Source organism: Neolamprologus brichardi, chromosome 20, assembly GCF_056152115.1.
Source record: "Neolamprologus brichardi isolate AB-2024 chromosome 20, ASM5615211v1, whole genome shotgun sequence".
Taxonomy (NCBI): Eukaryota; Metazoa; Chordata; class Actinopteri; order Cichliformes; family Cichlidae; genus Neolamprologus; species Neolamprologus brichardi.
The window spans coordinates 21753184-21774847 of NC_142123.1; the positions used below are offsets into that span (position 1 = coordinate 21753184).

General features: G+C 40.2%; 1 protein-coding gene across 1 annotated transcript in view; it reads left to right on the forward strand.

Moving 5' to 3' along the window:
• The window catches only part of LOC102776692 (metabotropic glutamate receptor 7-like), a 72469-nt gene that overhangs the window by 34900 nt on the left and 15905 nt on the right, over positions 1-21664 (forward strand). Inside the window, exons 3-8 of the mRNA XM_006796360.2 lie at positions 432-567; positions 1146-1300; positions 5766-5903; positions 7659-7859; positions 14321-14460; positions 19178-20113. Coding sequence (XP_006796423.1) covers positions 432-567; positions 1146-1300; positions 5766-5903; positions 7659-7859; positions 14321-14460; positions 19178-20113 — 1706 coding nt within the window. The remainder of the gene's footprint in view (positions 1-431; positions 568-1145; positions 1301-5765; positions 5904-7658; positions 7860-14320; positions 14461-19177; positions 20114-21664) is intronic.

Consider the following 21664-nt stretch of genomic DNA (forward strand, 5'->3'; position numbering starts at 1 on the left):
AAATCCATAATATAAAATCTGTAGCTTTATGTCCCTGTTGGTGTGGATTATTGGATTTGTTATAGCTGATATGTTTATAATTCCCTCACTCTGAGACTGATGCTCGGTTAGAAGGCGCAGTGTGAGCTTCATATTGCATACTATTGTGGTTTGCAGATTACAGTGAAATGTTACTGTGGGCACAGTAAGAATATACATAATCTAGACTGTGTAGCACGCATGACAGCTTCATTAAAATCAGCAGAGTGTTCAGCTCTGTTTTCAATTTCCATGTAGGAGAGATTTTCATAGAGGATAGGAAAAAAAAGCAAATATTTTGACCTTGGGCTTTTTCTGTGTGTTTGTGCGCATACATCTCTGTGTAAGAGCGGGTGAATGGGTGAGATCATCCCAGAGGCCTTATCATTTCTTACTCCTCTCCCATTAAAAAGGTGGAATCTGCATCGCCCAGTCTGTAAAGATTCCACACAACCCCAAGCTGGAAGATTACGACAAAACCATCCAACAACTGCTGGAAACACAGCACTCGCGGGCAGTCATCATCTTTGCCAGCGAAGAAGACATACGGTGAGCAGCGCCGCACATTCTGGCTTCACCCATGTCTGCTCAGGCGTGCTGATGATTTGCCATGTCGAGCTCTTTAATCTCTAAGTAGCAGCTCCCGAAGAAAGGCTAGAGGCACAGATTTACCATGTGCACGGGCTGTGTCTGCAACACAAACATACCTGTAACAACACAAACACAAGCATGCCTCTGAGGAGAAGCAGGAATACAGATCACAACAAAGCAACAGAGATATTGTTTCATTTACAATGCCCCATGGGTAGTGTTTACGTAAAGAAACACAGAATCAAACATTGACTGTGGTAACTGCAAATTCAGCTCGAACGACTAAAAAGTGGATGTGCAAGTGAAGGAAAAAGGAAAACAGACAGGAAAAATGTCTGTTTTCTTTAAGTAACAGATAAACACGTACCCACAAAACAGCTGTCGTCTCAGGTTTAATGAGATAAACCAGAAACTGTGCATGAGATGGCTGTAATGTCCAAACAGCTCCTTAAAGCTGGCTGATGCTCTGTGTAATAGATATTAGATTGCACATGCCTTTTTTTGCTTTCTCCTAATGAACATGAATGTTTTTGCAGGGGAGTTCTCAATGCCACCAAGAGAGCCAATCAGGTGGGCCATTTCCTGTGGATTGGATCTGACAGCTGGGGGTCCAAAAGCAGCCCGATCAACCAGTTTGAGGATGTAGCAGTGGGAGCAATCACTATACTGCCGAAACGCTCGTCCATTAAAGGTGGGCACACAGATATTCACATTACAGTCTTCACCGGATCTTTTGTTACGTTGCTTCGCTCATTAAGGGTGTTTTCCCCCCCATCGCTTGATTAATTTGTTCATCAGTTCAAAGTCAACAATGCTAAAAACAAGAAAGTAAGATATCAATCTAAATACTGTGAATACAATGGTGTCATTGTTACCTGTTGAGTTTATGACTCATAAATTTGCCAACAGTTGCTCATTTACACAGCAAGCCAATATAAGAAAACAATGGTGTTCACAGGAAGCCTTTATTTTTGGTTATCAAGTAAATTTAAATTCATTGATTAGTTTAGGATTGGAATAAGTACTTTCAGCTTTGCCCTTATTTTAAAGTGCTCACCAGGAGACGGTGGATTCATGCATTTGATTTTAAACACTTAACCCTCAAATTTTTCTCAAAAATATGTTTGTTTTTTTTCCAGTTTTATAATAAAAGGATGGATCCATTCTGAAATCTATAAACAAAGACGTTTATGTGAATAAACCACAAACAGAACTCATCATCCTAGCTTCTCAAAAATTATAATAATCAGTCTTCATTTATCAGAACATTTAGAAAAGAAACTAGCAAACAAACTCTGCAGCCAGATGGTAGATACATTAGGTCTCGAGCAGTTCAAATAGGTTTTCCAAATTGGTCTGCTTTTGAATGTGATATGCTTGTGAGATATTCTAACGACACTCTATGCCAACCTTTAATACTTGGTTCGTTCTCACTAATCTACTTCAGTAAGAGGTTCTTCCTTTCAGAATAAGCAAGAATACAGTACAATCCTCTCTTTCTCATTGGGATGAATCTACCAGGGAGACCTAAAATAACAGACTTTGGTCCATATCCATTTTCAGCCCCATTATATATTCTGTCTGATAATACATTAGAATGGTGTTTTTGCAGCTTATGACATGACCAAAGGCAATGCGTTAAGGTGCCAATTTCTCTCTTGCATTTCAGGCACATTGGTGAAAAATTGGGGAGGAAATTATGTCCACAGTTGGAAGATATATGCATTCTGTATAACATATTGAACTGTACTGCTCTGGCACTATTACAAACTGAAATTGATTTAGCATATCCATATATATATTCTCATTCACTATCATTGATTGTGACAGAAAGAGCCCCTTTCCCATTTATCCATAAGGTCTTAGAAAACTAAAGGTGGCACAGCCAGCACATTTATCCTTGTAGCTGTTTGAAACAATAGCTTCACAACAGGGCGTATTTCAGGATTTCCAGTTAAGGTTGTGCTGTGCAATATGTTATGTGTTATTTGTTGATGGTGAAAGAAATCCTTTCTGAGGTTACTGTTTGACAACCTCCCATTTTACAGGGGTTTGGATTGGCACTAAGTGTACACTAGCTTGTCACCCTTCCTCCAGTTTGTGTCTGTTCTCAGTCTGGAATCTGGGATCTTTTACATGTGAGGCAAACATGTTGACTGCTATATTACGGAGTAAATGATTACAGTTTGGCAGATTAAAAATATGCATTAGTTACTGACTGAAACATTCTGAAACACATACAGCACTTAACACATTTATTGGACCCCCCGTCGTAAAAACAAGAAAACACAAATATTTTAGAACTCTGTCAAAAACGTGTCCAATATACTAAAAATTCTATTATTATATATTTGGCAAAAATAAAGCCAAATTTAAGCCAGCACACTGGACTTCTCTGAGACATCAGAAATTAATCAAGCATAACATTCAAAACTAATTTTTCTGTTCAAGTAAATAACTGTAATTTGGCAACTTAATCAAAACATAATGTGATTTACAATTTTTTCTACAGAGTTTTTGTTAAACAGGAAATTTGAAAATGAATGGATAACAACAATAATTATATTTCAGCTTTAAGAATATCATTTTGATTAAAGAGCTTGCACATGCTGCAAGATTAACCATCACAGAAACATGAAAAAATGATTTGGGTAATTACCAGTACTGTTAATTTAGGACAACTGTGGTGTAAATCTTACACTTAATGGTGGTCCAATAATTTTTTTTATTGTTTTAGCACAGTGTATTATACATATTCATATAACATATACATATTCCATGTGCTGCAGGCTCTGTCCCGGGCCCTTGGCTGTACCTTTTTCCCCACTTTCCTGTCTCGTCTTTGCTGTTCTGTCACATAAAGGTGAAACCTTATTAAGTTCAGATGGTGCATATTGCCTTTTTCTAGGATCATGGCTCTAACCAAAGGTTGGTTCAGTGTTCAATCACTAGTTGCTAACGGCTGCACGAGTACTCCTGGGTGCCTCACAGGTAGTGTATTGTTGTTTGAATTCATCTTCAAAGGCAAAAGTCAATACTGAAAATAATAAAACCCAAGTAATGAGCTGAAAAGATCTTAAAATGCTCCAGAATCCTAGTTTTTTGTTGTTTGATCAAAGTGAACGATCGCTTTCACGTTTAACGGTCGTGTCATCCAGCAGATTGGACTGCAGTGAAAAAAGTATGCTGTAGAAATCCTGTAACATCATTAAACATATACTGATCAAAAATCTGCAATCTTCAAAGACTATTAAGAACAAGGACATATTTTTATTTACTTTCTTTCTACCCACTTCACCTCCCTCTGCATCATGTATTTCTGCTTCAGCAAACAATTTCCTACATCTCTCTGAATGACTTTTGACATCCCGCAGAGAACCAGCGTGTCCTTGTTCCCATCTTTGGCTGTGGATTGCACAAGACCAAACGAAAGTCAGTTAGAATAAAATGACTTTTTTTCTTTTCTCAAACACAGAAATAAGTGACTGTAAACATTTTCATCTCTGGAAGTCATCACAGGTATTAAAATTATTACAGAAGCACTGCCTCATTATCAAAAGCGACGCTTAATGGTGGTTTTGAGAAAAACCTTAATAGTACACAATTTTTTTTTTTACTATTTTAACTTTTTATATCATTAATGTCTAAATGAAATGTCATTAACGACTCTGTTATTCTTTAAAACTGCAGTTTGAAGAAGTCTGCCCTGAAGAAAATGGAAGCGAACAAGGGAATTATATAGCTTCATTTGCAAGGACATGCAAAATTTACCACAGAAATATTCACAGCATGTGCCATCTATTTTAAGTTCTGTTCAGTGTCACAGTCCTAATAACCACTCATCATTACAATTGAGGAAATTTGAAAGGCTGGGTTTTATGAAGCTTTCTTTAATTAGGGGAGGTCTAGCCAGGACAAATGTACACTCTGGAGGCAGTGAGAAAATTATTAATCCACCATGCATTATTGATGGTCTTTGAAAGGAAAATCAGCTGAGTCATTCAGCTCTGATTAGCCATTATTACCTTTACCCACAACTCAGCCAATGGGACTGGATAACAAAGAGTGGATACACAGTGACATTAAAATGGGGAATTCAGACTCTCCTCCAGTCATTTGGGATGCTATAAAATATATCAGACGACATCAGCCTGTCGGCCAAATATGCTGACATTTAACAGTGGCGATGACTGATATTTATCTGTGGCTTTGCATCAATTTGATTTTGAATGTTCGAATGTGGCATTATGAAGAATTAAAAGACTCTGAAACAGTGAAAAGCAATATTTTTGGAACGACAATTTCTGGATTTTCCTGGCACAAAAGGGGAAATAACATCCATCCATCTATTTTCTTCCACTTATCCAATGCAGGGTCACAGTGGGGCTGTAGGTTATCGCAGCTGCGACTAAGCGACAGGCGACGTACAGGTCACCAGTCTATCGCAGGGGGAATGACAACAAAAGCAAAACTAAGGACGTGACTATGGCCATTAGCAATTAGCCAGATTGTTATCAGAATTCCAGAACTGGTTCAACCCCATTGTAGATAAAGCTCTTTGCTCAGAAACAACAGTAAAAAATGACTGCACCATGGCGCTTGCGGGGGAGTTTTGTCCCAGCTCGCTTCGCTGACCCACATTGGGTGGTAAAGTTTCACAGAAAAGAGAAAAAAATCACCACACAGGCTTTCTTTTTTTTTGTTTGCAGCAGGTTATTTCTCATAAAGATGATTCTTCATACAGGCACCAAAGCCCTGCTGAAATATGTGTTAAGTTAATATATCACGCCTTCAATCCATCTCCGTTGTAATGGATTTTATGAAGTGAAGAAAACCTGCTCAGCACCTACAGCTCCTCGTAGCCCGAGGAAGCGGGCTTCGGCATCACTTACTATCCCTGTGTTATTTATTCCGCATCCTGGTTTTTAATTAGTGTAATTTCCTAGATGAAAGAAGTGATTAAAGTTCCACGGGGCTTGAGAGGAAGAGGAACCACTAAAGTCAAATTTTGATGAAGTAGTGTTGTTCTTACACCTAGCAACCAGCACTACTGCACCACCACCACCGAGCTAAAAGTTTCAGTACATTTCCTCTAGCCCTGAATTGGTTGGTAATTGGTCCGGAACTGAGCCATTCTCCTCTTTCCTCTCTTCCAGGGTTTGATGAATACTTTACTGCACTCACCCTCGAGAACAATCGCAGGAATGTCTGGTTTGCCGAGTTTTGGGAGGAAAACTTCAACTGCAAGCTGCTGAGCGCCTCAAAGAAAGAGGATACCAGCCGAAAATGCACAGGTACGCGCGCCAATAATGAGCATCTCTGCAGTACGCTAAAAAGTTTCACTCTCCCACGTCAGCGTCCAGTTGATTCGAACTTGACCTTTTGCTTGCACTTGAATCTGCAGGTAAACGATTAGGGTTTAGGGTTTTTTTTGTCTGCTGTGTATCCAGAAAGTCTAACACCAGGTGTTTCTATCCAGCGGGTGCAGGACAGGCAGAGTTTATTATTAGAAAAATAATGCACCACGTGTCTTTCTACAGTTGCAGACTGTCTACTCTTGTGGCTAATGTCCTGTAACTCTTTAATCCCATATTCCCTCAATTCCCCCCTTAACACAGTCACCTTGGCAGCTCAGCACAGTAACTGAGCCAGAGAGTAATTTATTTAGCTTGGAAAGTGACAGAAAACTATGTCTTCTGCTTTAGTACTAGTAGTATTAATGATAGGCTTGTTTCTTACAGTGATGCATGCTCATTTTACCTAAACTTGCCTGCCAACGGCGTGACAGGCATTGCACTGCATCTATTATCCATGTGGATGATGCCTGTGATGTGGGATGCTCTATTAATCTTGCTTGCATACGTGATGATGGTAATAGCAGCGTGACACAAATTACTGTTTCCTGAAGGATTTTCTTCCCTTTATAATCGCCTGTTTGGTGTCTTTTATCATGTGTCAGAGACAATACTCTTCCACTTAGTGAGCCTCACAAAAGCTCTGTAAAATGACTGTAAATGCCTTTTATGTTTTCTTCAGTTCCCCTGAAAATGGCTGTACAAATGTCTATATATTGGCTCTTTTCAAACTGCAAGCCGAGTTGATATTTATGAATATTAAATACTAACAACAGGCTTTTTTTTCCCCTGCAAAGACTGTCCATTGAGCAGCTTGTACCGAGCTCAGAAAATCAAAAAGGTCATGTGTGGGCAGAAATGTATGTTCTTAGAAATGGGCTAGAATGTCAGCGCAGATCGCTTTTGAGCTTCGTTATTTTATTGAAATATTCTGCATTCTTTATATACTGTATTGCCAATTATCATCACTGAAGTCTCCTGTGAGCAGCTACAACTGAGGAGGGAATCATCTTTCAGTCTCCTTTTTGATGGTGCAGGTTTTTTTAATTTATTTTTTTGTTAAGTAGGAGTGTGAATATTTCGATTATGATGATAATGATGATGATGATTATCATCATTAAAAGGAGATGTAGTATTTTTGTTTTTATAATTTCCATAATTTCACCCTTTGAAATGCAATTGAGTTTGCAACAACAACAAAAATCCTGTCGAGCTTGTACGTTACATATTCAGTCGGTGTATCGGCAGCAGGACGAGGCAGAACCTTTACAGCAGCCTGCAGTGAAAGGGCAGTCCACTGTGAGAGGGGGGTATCAAAGGGCGGGGGGCCCCTGTAGAAGAGTCTAAAGTTCATGATCTTCATCACCTTTCCGATGGGACAAATGAGGTCAATTATTAGGCGCTTATTACTTTCTAATGCACTGCAGTAACTAAATGTATTTGCTGTATTTGTCATAAACACTTTCTCATGATCCAGCTTCCACTTGGGAATTAAATGTGTTTTCTTATTTTCTGAGCCACATTGTCGCTTTAGGTGCAATTCCTTCAGAATCAAAACTGAAGTAAGAACAACAAACGGCAAATTGAGGAACGAAAAAAGGAACTGGAGATGACAGGGAGAGCTGCAGGAATGTAACGTCTAATGGTTCATAATGCATTTGGCTCTTAGTCTTCGTCTTCCTCTTCCTCCCTCAGGCCAGGAGCGCATCGGGATCGACTCCAAGTATGAGCAGGAAGGCAAAGTGCAGTTTGTGATTGACGCAGTGTACGCCATGGCCCACGCTCTCCACAAGATGCACCGGGACTTATGTCCTGATCATCCTGGCGTTTGTCCGCGGTTGGAGGCAGCAGAGGGAAAAACTCTGCTGAGCTACATACGCAACACCAGCTTCAACGGTGAGTGACACGCTGTAAAAGTTAGGCTGTTTACAGGCTGCGCGGGTAAGAAAAACAAACTCAATTATGGTATGGCTTAAGTGTTTAGAATTTTGGACTGCATTTAAAGCTTGTACGCCTGAGAGTAAACCATGTCAAAATTCAATTATCAGCTACTTATCAACATTGCAGATGTTGTCCTACAGCATGAGCGGTTTCTGTCCAGCATCTTTCAAGCTCTCTTTTTGAGCGAGTGGATAATAGAATCAGCTGAAAGAGAAGCTGTGCAAATATTTATTCATTAATGGATTAATCATCTTTGAGCATATTGTGGTTTTAAAACGCCAGGTTCTTTTTTTTGTTACGGTTTTTTGGATTACTGCTAGGCCATGAGGAGTGACTATATAAAGTCTCTGGTACATAACAAAGCAAAAGCAGGGTCTGCATTGTTCACTTTACAGGTGCTGGTAGGTTTTGGACAAAAACAAAGAAGCTTCCCCTTTTTTCACTCTATATTCCAACCAACTGTCCAGCTACATTCTCACTTTAAAAGTTGTGACACATGAATTTCAGGCAGTGTTGGGAGAATCAAGTCTGATTAGTTTTGGTTTGACGAGGGGACCTGCTTGGATAGAGAAGGCAGGAGACGAAACACATGGATTATTGCATATTTATCAGTACTGTTCGCACCAGAGTGCAATTAGATAGTTCACTGACTTTATCCAAGGAAACTCAAGACCATTTAGTATCCTATCTGACTCAGTTGGACATTTGCATTTCCAGCATACAGCCAGTATTGAGAAAGCAGTGCATGTGTTAAAGTGGTTATAAAGGCAAAAAATAATGTCAGTATTTTATTAGAACTTGTAGCAATAAGAAGACTAATCATATTTAAAATATGAGTGTCAGACTGTTCCTTTAATTAACACTTAATTCCTGAGTATTTTAGTTGCTTTGTGTGCACATCATGTGAGTTAGAAAGAAAAAAACTAACTTAATGGCCATAAAAGCCATTTCAGGCTACCTCTTCTGTTTTTATGTGTCAGATATGTAACATTTTGCACCGATATGATACTTGATGGGCCTACCTGTGCTTGAATAACTACATTATTCATCCCTGTGCAGGAATCAGAGGATCCTTAACAATTAATGCCGAACGGCTTTTAATGACAGCTGTTCTAAAATGCTGAGAGCAAGGGAAGAAGAGAGACTGGGAGACGAATTTAAAACATAGAAACCTTTGTCATTACAAATCTGCTGGCATGCATGTCAGCCTGTGATCATTAAAGGCTCTTTTGAAGTACACGGTGTCTTCACAAAATGTTCTAGATAAGATTCGGCTAGCTTTTAGATCCTAGTGATTCAAGCACGGCTATAATCTTCTCTCAAAACTTTAGAAGTGGACCCAGATAAAAATGTCACTTTCTTTAAGTAGTATAACAAAATCCTGCAGTGTAGTATATGTAGGAATAGTGTACCTCTTGCTACGTTACTCATTGTACTAAGGATTTACCTAAGATTGCAGTACTTCCTTTCCTTTTCTTTTTTTTTTAGGAAGGGCATATCCTCTCCTGTGGATTCTAGGTTCAAATCCACAGGCTATCTAGCTTGTGAGGGGGTTCTCTCAGGGTACTCAGTCTTCCTCCCACAGCCCAGAGGCATGGTAGCTTATTTAGTGAATCGAAATTGCCCGGGTGTGAATATGAGCTGGTAACCTGTTCAGGGTGTACCCCACCCTTCACCTCACGACAGGCACCAGCACCCCCACAACCCTAAACTGATAAGCATACAAAAATGGATAGATAGATGTATGGATGGATGGAGACCCAGTCTTTTAAACATATATCTTATAACTGAAAATGAACAGGAACATTCGATTCATTTATTTAAAAGCATGACTCAAACAGTAATATGCGCATATCATTTTACTGCAACATTAAAGTAGATAAAAGTTTCACAACTCTTTTTTTTTTCAGATGAATGCATTCATTACTCTAAAACAGAGATCAACCCTCTGATTTTCCTTGAACCTGCAGCGCATATTTAGTGCTGTTATTAATTCACGTGCAGCTCCAGGAATTTGAACAATTAAATTTCTAGCGTGGTAATCAGACTAAATTTCCATTTCATTTCATTATTCCCCTCAGAGATCCTGTTGTTCGTGTTAGTTCTATCTATTCAAATAAGGTTGTTTGTTCAGTCACATCCCATCCCCCCCAATGTCATTTTCAGTCAAAACACAAGGCGTGTGTTAGGGAAGAGTTAACAGTTTTCACAACAATCCCATAATTATGCAGTGTTTTGTTATTTAAGTAGTAATACACCGAGCAACACTGTTCTTTCTTTTTTTCTTTCCCACAGAGCTCTGATTTTCTTTGCTTTTTTATCCAGTGCATTTCAGGTTTATTTATGTAGCCCCAAATCACATCAGCTGTCACGTCAGGGTGTGAGTTAAAGACTCTATCGTGTAGAAAACCCTATCAACTAAGAAATATAAGAAAGCACTTATAGGTATATTGGGGATATCGGGAAGGAAAAACTACCTTTTAACAGGAAGAAGCCTCTGGCAGAACCAGGGTCAGGGAGGGGCAGACATCTGCTGTGACCGGTTGAGGGGGAGGGAAAGACAAGAGGAAAGAAAAAGAGAGCATAGAGAGAGAGAGGACAAAAGACTAACTAAGGTAGAGCGAAGACAAACATTTAATGACACACTGCAATCATCCAGGCAACAACAGACCAAACTAAATTGCTTTAAAAATTTGTTATTGCAAATACGCATTCATCAAAACTTTGAGAACCAGTTTTAATGAATGAGTGCCAATTTTGGGAGGCAGCATTTGACTGAGGGCTGCACAGGAAAAAAGGGAATCGTCAAACAGTTTTTATTAGCATTTGAAATGCGTCTATTCAGAGGATGGGGTTTTTATTTTCTGCTTCTTTATAGTTTTTTAACCATCAGTGAAATGGCTGTTGCAGTTTTCAATACCGGTTGTATTTGTCAGTGTTAGGACGATTGAGTGTGCTATAGCTGCTGTATCAGAAGAAATTAGTCCTGTCCTGCATTGCTGTGTAAGAGTATGACATAAACAGTGGGTGAATAAAGTAGTATGGTCACCACAAGGACCAACTCAGACCTGTAGGCATCACGTAAAGAATCTTTTCTGTAAATAATTTTTGCAAAACGATGAAATGCAAAAATTCAACTCGTAGGATATCACCAAGCTCACTGTTGTCACTGAAAACATGCGATTTTACAAACTTTTAATGTTTTTAAGAAAATATCTATCTATTACATATATTTAAGGGACTAAAGGACTAGTATTAATTGCAGATGGATGTATGTTTGGTCCTATAGTGAGTATTTATAGCAGCAGGCTGGTGTATATAAGATCAAGGCTCATCATAATGAAGCAACATATTCAGTGCATTAAAAATAGACTTTGGTAAACACTGAGGAACTGAAAAAAATGCAAGGCTCTGGCTGCAGAAGTTGATTTCAGTATGAAAGCTGTGATTTCAGATAATACTTTTTAGTAAATCAGTGCTTTATTTTCTTCATATTTCTTGACATTGAAAATTAAATTATATCAGTAGAAATATTAAGGGTAATATGTGATATTATGCACTGAAATTATCCCGATGCATTAAAAGTATGTATATGTGAGACTTGGTTGACACTAAGCATTGCAGTGATTAAATTTAACAAGGTTAATTACACCATATAAATACTTCTATACTAAAAAAGTGTGAAAGCAAACTTGTGGTATTGAGTTAAAGGCTAAAGAGCCGCCTGCCTTTCTTTAACACTGTCGCTATGGCAGCAGTGAAGAGTTCCAGCAGGCAGGAAGCCCTCTGAGTTTAAGGTGGAACTAAAGCAGCAGACTATATGCAAACGACAGAGCAATATAAATATTTCAAGAAGGCCTTAACCAAGTGCAGATTCATGCACTGGATTGACAAGCTGTTGCCCAACCTCGATAACCATCTGGATTCATGCTGCTGACTTTTCTGTCATTCGGCCTTAGAAAACATTTCATTTTGGTAATGACGAATAAAGAAGTTCATGTGAAGCAAAAATAAGATTTTCCATTTTCAGTCTCCACAGCCTCTTCCTGCCTTGCTGTTGTATCTCACACCTTTTTATAACTGGTTGTTCTGTTGGTGCTCTGTCAGGCATATCTCGCTGCCCCTTATTGCATTTAGACTGGAACCATGCACATTATCCTGTGTGTGTGTGCCGCTGCTAACGCGTGTTTGAGAGCCAAGGAGTGTAAACCTCCTTTGTTGATCTCCCCACCGTGCTGGAGTCACAGAGCTGAAGAATGAGAGGCAGAAGGAAAAAAAAAAAAGGAGAGAATAATGATGCGAGAGAAACACAGCAGTGGATCCCTAGTCCACCCACACTGCTCTGCACCGCACAGCAGCAGTACACTTTTGTCATGTCTTAGTTCAGAGCCACATGCAAATGCATAAATCTTTCATCATAGACAGCATTCTCGCTTAGGATTCTACACAAAGCATTTTGTTCCCTTGAAAATATCAGGCAATAGAATATAAAAATGAATTTCTAATGTCCTTTTATCTGCGCACACAGAAACGCCACTTATTTATTTGCTCTGAAGCCGAAACTGAGCGCCAAGTGCCCAATCATGCATGTGACTTTACTGAATGACTGTGTGTTTGCGCACGCTATATATTGTTGCTGGGGCGTGCAGTAAGAATGTTAACCCTGTGACAGCTTTTGCTCACTGGTGTCAATACCTTGTCAACATCTTTATACACTGTGTCAACAAGTCTACTCTCTGTTTGGTGGAAGCCGAAGTGACAGGACGGTGACTGCCGCCCACCCGGTTTGGGTTTGGTTTTCATATCGACAGAGTTTTCAGAACGCCTTTGACAATACACTTGAATTAATTCTGAACACCCGTCCCACTTCATTTTCTGTGCTGACACTCAGATGCCTATGAATTAGTGTTCTACTTTTAAATTGAAACATCAGTGGGTCAAATGGCTCCACTGCTGCTATTTCTGTAGTGGTAATGTGGAATATATGGTGCTGTCACTTTGCATAACCGCAAAATGGGAGAGATTCGTGTCTCTGCATCGACACCGTGAGGGCCACAAACTTTCATTCGTAATACACAATCGTGTCACAAAGTCAAAAAGAAAATTTGGGTGCTTGTTCACAGCATTTTATTTAAAAAGCTGGTTATGTTGTTCTCTGAAATTGGATTTTCTCTCGCCTCGTCTGCCTTTCTTGTTTAACAAGAGACTTTTAGCCTGAAACTTTTGTAGAGTGTTCAATGACAAATGTCCTTGGAAAAAAAAAATAAACTGGAGGGAGATGAAATTCCCTTCTGGCTGAAAACTAAGGAGAAGGTGCGGTGGCCTTCCATCCAAAAGCCACAAGCTCTGTTCTAGTTACAAAAAACAACATGTTCCCAAAGTGTTGTGGACATATGCTCGTGGTCCATTCTCTTCACTTATTATAGCCAGAGCTATTAAAGTACTTAATTCCCATGCCAAGTGTCATCAGACTCCCCCTGTCCCATTTCAAAAATGGTATCGCCATCCGTGCATGTGAACCACTGTATGCTTTGCCAAGGTGAACAGACTTGTGAAATGCAGCAGTTTTTTTCATTCCCTCCTGCATTGTGAGGTGGTAGAAATGACCTCATCAACAATGCAGACCTTATGTATGAAATAAAGTACAACCTTTATTCCGCTAATGTCATTCAGCGCTCCCTGCTGTAAAGGAGAACTCACGTTGACTGGCATTTGCATTAAAATGTGCACACATTAACACGTGTACCAGTGTTAAAATAACTGACAGGCTCGAGAGCCTGCAGAAGTTCAAATAAGGAAAACCTTAGATATTTAAATGTTTCAGATGTCCACAGTCGTCTGGAAGCTAATTAGTGAAATCTTCAGGGCCCCGCTTAAGCCTGGATGCTGCACACTGAGAGCGGATGGGGACTGGAAGATGCTTTGGCTGACCTGTTTGTCCTCCTTACGTCCCCAGTTGTTGACCAGAGTGTGACTGAAATGCAGCACTACTTTTAATCTGCGGAGGTGTGCGCTGTTTTTAAGGAGCAGCAGCCAGTTCTTGATATTAGAGTTGAGAGTGCACATGACTAACCATGTTTTAAATGTGAGAATATATTCTGCCAGTGGGCATTGTGCAGGCGTGATGATGAATAGGAAGCAGGTAAGAAAGTGTTATACTGGTCAGTAGGGAGCTTAGTAGCTTTCTAGCCTTTTTTTTGTCTGTTATTATCACAAAGGTTCAAGATATGGGTCTTTGTTTTTGGAGGTTTATATTTGGAGAAAGGCACACACACTCCTTTGCTTTGTCCTTGTAGGCCACCAAGGAGTCAGGAGCAACGAGGTAAAGGGTTTTTGTTTTTTTGTTTTTCCACACCAAGGTCTAACACTTTTTTTTTTTTTTTTTTGCATCTTCTCTCTTGCTCTGCTCTGCACAGGCAGTGCCGGCACCTCTGTTGTGTTTAACAAGAACGGCGATGCTCCAGGACGCTATGACCTGTTCCAGTTCCAGATGACCAACTCCTCTACCCCAGAGTATAAAGTGGTAGGGCAGTGGGTGGAGAACCTCCAGCTCAGGGTATGATGATTTACAGCCGCTGATGAAACAGACACGAGGCATGCGTTTGCAAATGTTGGCATGATAAGGGATATGTAGGTGCCGATTCTACAGCATGAGGACTTTGTGTTTTCCAAAATTGAAATCTCTTTTTTTGCATCTCAACTATGGAAACAAATCAGGTGCAGACATTTTTACTTCCACTCTGATTGATGTATTTCAGGTGCAGAAAATGAACGCAATTTAACACGCAAAATAAAGTGTTTGCTTTACCCAGCAGACAATATTTCATCATTTTCAGGTCTCATATTTTCCTCCAGCAACAAATAGAGAAACACACACACACACATTTCAATTGATGTGTTGCTCTCCAATGTAAGCCAAATGTTAAACATATTCCAAAGTCCTACACAAAGTTACTTTAGACTTAATAAAAAAAATGTTTATAGCCATAATTGAAACTTGGTTCTGTTAAAAGTTATCAAATATCCTGAAAGCTGCTTTTTTAATAGGAAAGAAAAAATATGCAGGGAAACCAGATTATTTTAAATCTAGTGCATGAAAAGGGATAAAAGGATTTTAGTTGGTCACATTTAGTATGTTATTAAAAAGATCTGATATGTTTCCACCAGTGAAAGAATGTTTGGGCAAGACTAATACATCAGAAGCAACACGATTTGGGAGTTCAGTATTAAAAAAGAAGGAAGGAAATAAAAAGAAAACCAGCTAGCTGAGCTCTCACTGATGTTGCATATCATTATTCTTTCACTGCATCTTCTGGAGGACTGAGGGTGTACAGTGGAAGCTAACTTATGTCAGTCCGTATAGCAGCAGAGAGCTACCAAAGATGTCGCTGGAAGGTGACACCTGAAATACACACCTTCCGTGTTCCCACTGCAGCTCGCTAGCTTTCCTGCACTACACGATGAAAGTCTATGATCACATTTTATCAGATAAAATGAAAGTACAAGTTAAACCGTATGACGGCTCTGGGTGCGTTACAGGGAAAGGGAAGGATATTAATCTAAAAATATGTGGATGTGTGAGTTGTTTGACATTTTTGGCACATCCAAATGAAAGCTGAACCCATGGAATAGCAACATGGATTTTGCATTTGGAACTTAAATTCACCCACTGTCTAATATAGGGTTTAGGTGCAAAGCTGGAGGCTGCAGCTGCTTTTTTAAGTGCAGGGAGTTGGTTTCATGCCACTGTAATAGATCTCACTGTCACAACACGAGAAATGGGCTCAGGTGATTCATGTGGGCAATAAAGAAACTGATGAGTTCTTATTTTTTCAAGGCAAACATGGCTCGACATTTACCATATGATAGGATGAAACCTGAGCTGAAATTTCTTTGTAACTCAGATTAGGAAAAAAAGAAAAAAGAAAGCATGACATTTACATACCGATGAGTCAACATTTGCATAATGGTTCTCGGGATGACAAGAATTAAACTAAACCAAATGCATTTGATAGAACAGGTGGAACAACGTCTGCTGCTGGAGATTTCTCCTTCGCTCTGTTTTAGTGTGATTACAAACCAAATGCTGTTACAATACAATTATATCCTAATGCAGAAAAAAAAAGAAAAGAAGGTGTTACTGCGTTCTGTAAGCGCCGTCTAATTTAAAGGTTTCGTTGGAATGAGCACCCTGATACACTCTGCGATGATCAATAAAGAAATTCAATGCGATGCTGTTCCAGCTCGCAGAAACTCAAATTAACTGTAAAATTAACAAATAAAACAAAACCCAAATAGCAGCCTCCATAGCAAGTCCAAGGTGTCAAAAATCTTGTTTCTGGTCTCCATGGCAACAGAGCTGTTGGTCTCATTACTGTTTCCACACTGTGTGTAATCGGGAGGTTTTCCAGAGAGCACCATTCATTGTCCAAATAACAAGTGGCACCTTCATGCCCTCAGATAAATGGCAGATGATAATCTACCCAGACAGCACAGAAACAACACATTCGTCATACAGGTGCACACATCGCAAACACACTGCAGCTGTGTGAGAGTGCGCGTTTGTGTGCGAGTGGGGTGCATATCTGCATGTGCAATTAATGGCAGTTGCCACATGTGGAGGAGGTGATGCTATCACCTGAGGTGATGCCAGACTCATGTCATACGTGATGGTATTTGCACCTGGTGCAATTTTTTAAAGCCAATCCATGTTAATCTTAAAGAGTCTAACTGTAAAGCCATAAGTGTTTGAAGTTTGTAACAAGTGTTTTATGTTTTGTTGATATGTTAAAGCCCATTTGAGTCTACAGAAAGACTGCAACAAATAGTGTATTTTCAAAAATGTCAAAATATTTCCTTAGAAATGTTTGAGCTGCAGGAAGCAAGGACAAAAAAAAAAAGATTTCACTAACTGTCTCATTATATCTTGTTTCTCTAAACCTTACACAAAAAGAAAAGTAATGATACATTTGATAAATTGATGTTTGCGGATGAGGAAGGATTTCTTGTGTTTTCCTTAAGTCTGGCAGCCACATAAGTATTAGATGTGATGTCTCTGGTTTAAGTTAAGATAACAGGCTGCAGGCTCGATCTTCATATTTAATGAGCAGGTGAGCCCAAAATAAATAAGTAAATAAGAAAAAAACAGATAATTTTTTCCTAAATGTTGCTGGTCTTTGATACTGCCTTGTAGAGATTTTCTGTAAAAACAAACATTCAGTCCGATGGACTAAAACGCACTGTGCGTATCACTGAAGTCTAATAAATGGCACGTCAGTGATAATCACCCTCATTGTGATGCAGATATTATTATCTTATTAAGTCAAGCATCAAACGCATTCTTGTTGATCAAATGGTTTAAAAAAACAAACCACAAAAAAAGGAAAATATGTTGAGAGAATTAATTTGACAGCGAGGTGTCGCGAAATTATGGGAAATGACAACGGCAGCATTTAACTATGACTGTCTCGATAGCGCTCACAAGTTGAGCATTTAACCAAACATAGTACTAACTTCTTCTACAGTGAAGAAAACCATTTTAACACCATCAATACCACAACACCAGCAAAGTCAATGCCTAAAAGAAAGTAAATCTAGTAAATCTTTCCTTGTTAGCTCGCTCTGCACTGCCATCAGTACTCACGAGCTTTCTCGGTAAAAGCTGTTGGATGGCCAAGCTGACAGCTATTGAGTGTGAGATGTGTGCAGTTCTACACAGTCAAATTTTGACAGTTATGATTGCACGAGCCAGGAAAATGTGATGCACTGCATTTAGCCTTACTTCTCAGTGCGAAAGCACTTAAGCAGTCAAAATTGTGACTCTGGAAGTAATCGCATGATTTTTGGCACAGTTATGGCCAACGCTGAAGGCCCGTAATGGGCCAGGAGAAAAAAGTCTGTAATGTATGTGCATCTCCCTTAAACAACCAATTGTCTTATTTGCCATCATCTGCACCGGATAAGTGAAACAGTGGGAACACGTCGGCTAAACTACACATGCATATTGGTGTGCGTCTTTATGAGTACACTTGAGACAAACAAAATGAGGACATGCAACAACAAGGAAGTCAGAAACTCGACAGGGTGTCTTTAAGTCATGAATACACTTACCATCAAAGCACGCTACAAAAATAATCACTAAATTCAATCCCTCTTCATTTTCATGTACAGTCTTACAACATGTGATTGTTATGTTGCTCTATACACCTCGACACATTGATGTATTTCAGGCTTAAAACTTGCGCCCCAGAATACGAATGCCTTTTGTTTTTGTTGGACTCGGTTTAGTTCTGTGATACTGCTGATGACTGATATTGCTGCGAAACCGTGTTGGTGTATCTTTTATCTTCTGCTTCTTTTAAAGTCACGGATCAGTACACTTTCATAATAAATAAAAAGATCAGCTCAGAGTACTTTGAAAGTTTTTCTTTTTTTTAAACTCCCTAGCAAAATATGTAAGAGTCTTAAAAATTCTATTTCTTCTTGGATTTTTCTTTTTAAAGGGCTGGCTTTTACATCGAAGCTATAGTTTGAGCTTGAATCATGAAACACCTTTGGGCCTCTTTGGTTTAGACCTTCAGATAGTGTGTCTGTATACTGCACTTTTCAATCATAACTAGAAATGGCTGTGCAAAGTCTAACCGAAGCATTTTGCAATCCCAAATCCCATTCTCCTTCCTTCTCATCACGTATTTCATACTTCACTGGCTCCTGTATTAAAACATAATGTCTTTTGCATTTCACATCACTTTATTTTTATTTCACTGAACAAAGGTAGGCTCTGTTGCCATGGTGATTTCAATTACTTTCAAGTATTAGAAAAGGCAATCCCTCCAAGAAATTGGCAGGAAAGATGTTGTGCTGTATTAGGTTCATCGGGTTTTTTTTCCTACACATTCCCCCCCCCCCCCCCCCCCCCACCGTTTAGACTGCATTGAACTTTGTTTTTGCAATGTAACTTCATAAGCTTGAGAGTATAGCAACAAGTGAGAAGTTAATATGATGCGATAAGACACCTTATTAACTGTTTCAATACATCAAGGGGGCTTTTAGTTCAGGGGATTACTTGAACAAAAGCTTTCAAATACTTTGGCCATGTTTATTATGAGTATCCACCCTTGTAGCAGTGTATATGTATGGCAGAAAATAAGGAAAATCATAATTTAATCTTATGTTGCCTCAAAATACAGCTGCTTACCAATACCCACATGGTATCACTTGCTTATCTCACTGTTGCTAACCCCTTATCCTGTGGTGTCTCACATTTTTCCCAGCTGGAGGAGCTTCAGTGGCCAGATGGGGAGCAGGAGGTGCCTATCTCTGTGTGCAGTCTGCCCTGCAAAACTGGAGAGAGGAAGAAGAAAGTAAAGGGCATGCCGTGCTGTTGGCACTGTGAGCTCTGCGATGGCTACCAGTACCAGTACGATGAAACTTCCTGCAGACTGTGTGCCTACGACATGAGGCCGGACTCCAACAGAACAAGCTGCCAACCTATCCCCATTGTCAAGCTGGAGTGGCATTCCCCTTGGGCAATTATCCCCGTCTTCCTGGCCATGCTTGGCATCATCGCCACCATCTTTGTCATGGCAACTTTCATCCGCTACAATGACACGCCTATCGTGCGGGCATCGGGCAGAGAACTGAGCTACGTCTTGCTAACTGGCATCTTCCTGTGTTACATCATTACGTTCCTCATGATTGCCAAGCCTGACGTAGCCGTGTGTGCCTTCAGGAGGATCTTTCTGGGCCTGGGCATGTGCATCAGCTACGCCGCACTGCTTACTAAGACCAACCGTATTTATCGGATCTTCGAGCAGGGGAAGCAGACAGTGACAGCCCCTCGCTTCATCAGCCCCACCTCCCAGATTGCTATCACTTCCAGTCTAATCTGCGTGCAGCTGCTGGGGGTGCTGGTGTGGTTTGCTGTTGACCCTCCAAACACTATCATCGACTACGATGAACAGAAAACCATAAACCCCAGGCTGGCCCGCGGAGTGCTCAAGTGTGACATCACAGACCTACAGATAATCTGCTCACTGGGTTACAGCATCCTGCTGATGGTGACCTGCACTATCTACGCTATCAAGACGAGGGATGTACCAGAAGACTTCAATGAAGCCAAACCCATTGGTTTTACTATGTACACAACTTGCATCGTCTGGCTGGCCTTCATCCCAATTTTCTTTGGCACAGCACAGTCAGCGGAGAAGGTGAGTCATTTCTTTCTCTCTCTTTGTCACCAGACTTCTCTTTTGTCTGTCTCTTTCTCCCTCCTCACACATTTCACTTTCATTTCTTTGGCCCCACTATCCCCAGTAGTGGAGTTAGGTTAATTGGTGAATCTAAATTGCCCATAGATGTGAATGCGAGTGAAAATGGTTATCTGTCTCTCTGTGTTAGCCCTGGCGACCTGTCCAGGATGTACCTTGCCTGTTGCCGTATGATAGCTGGGATAGGCTCCAGCCCCCCTGCGTCCCTGATAATGATAAGCAGAAGAGGATGGATGGATGGTTGGATTTCTTTGGCCCCGTTTTTATCTTGTTCAAACATATTCATGTATGTGCATATTCGTGCAAACACACACATACATTTAGTGACTACGTGATTTATGGATTTCTTTTCTTTTTGAGTTCATATTTAAATAGCTCAGACATTCAGGGAATAGACATGTAAAGACAAAGGAAGGGCTGATGGTAAGCACCAAAATCCTTGAATGCCTGAGAGGGATACACAAGGGGATGCTGGCAGCTCCAGATGCTATTATAGCTCTCATGCCTGGGGCCCAACATATACTACTATGCTTTATTCTGGAGAGGGAGACAAGCAGTTTGGGCAAGTGGAAAGGTGGAAGACGAGAACGATGAGGACCAAGAAGAGAAGGAATGCAGAGAGAAATGAGGGGGTAAATAGAAATTTGATTCAACACATTCCATCTCTTGACAGCTGCACTCTACTCAACAAAGCAGTTGACATTGTGTGCTACTGGAGTTGATTGAGAATATGACACTCCGACCTTCTCTGCTAGTCATTGCTTATCTGGCCAGCGCTGCGCAGAATACAAATACGTTCATCCGCTGGACGCGCGTGCTTCTCAGCAGGCCCGTGAGTACGAGACGAAGCCAAGGAGAAGTTTTCCACTGACAGAATATCGATGCTGACAGGAAAGTGTTGCTCCTAACCTTTTGAGAGGCACGCCGTTCAATATCCTTCCTGCTAAGCTACCACATGAGATGGATCAGAAGCTGATTTTCCTCATCTCAATTTGCTGCTGATTTCATAGATGAATTACACCCTCAGCAGCGATTAGGAGTTCATTATGTTACTTGCGGCGACTAGCGAAGCAGTAATGTGTTTATCTTTCCCCCTTATGCAGTTAACTCTTTCCTCGCACTGGATCATTGCCTCGCACACACCTCCAGTTCACACTGCAGCAGCTTGGCGTAATGGCCTTTGAGGGTGCATTTCTGCTTACTCCCCAGCCACTGCTAGTGAGAAGTGCCCGAGCATGTCTTGATAAAATCCCTTGCAAAAGCTGCAGTAAAGTCAACTTGAAGGGATGCTAACTTTTCTGTCTTTTCAGCCGACTTATGCTTAAGTTTTCAGCCCGCTTTCCTCACATCTGTTTCTGCTTAAACTGTACTTACCGGCTCAAAGGATGCCTATATGATTACCTCCCTGTAAGTAATGTCAAAATACAGAAATAGTGTAATTAGGGGATTGGATTAGATCGGTGCCGTGTGTGTAATTGCTTGTGTTTAGAT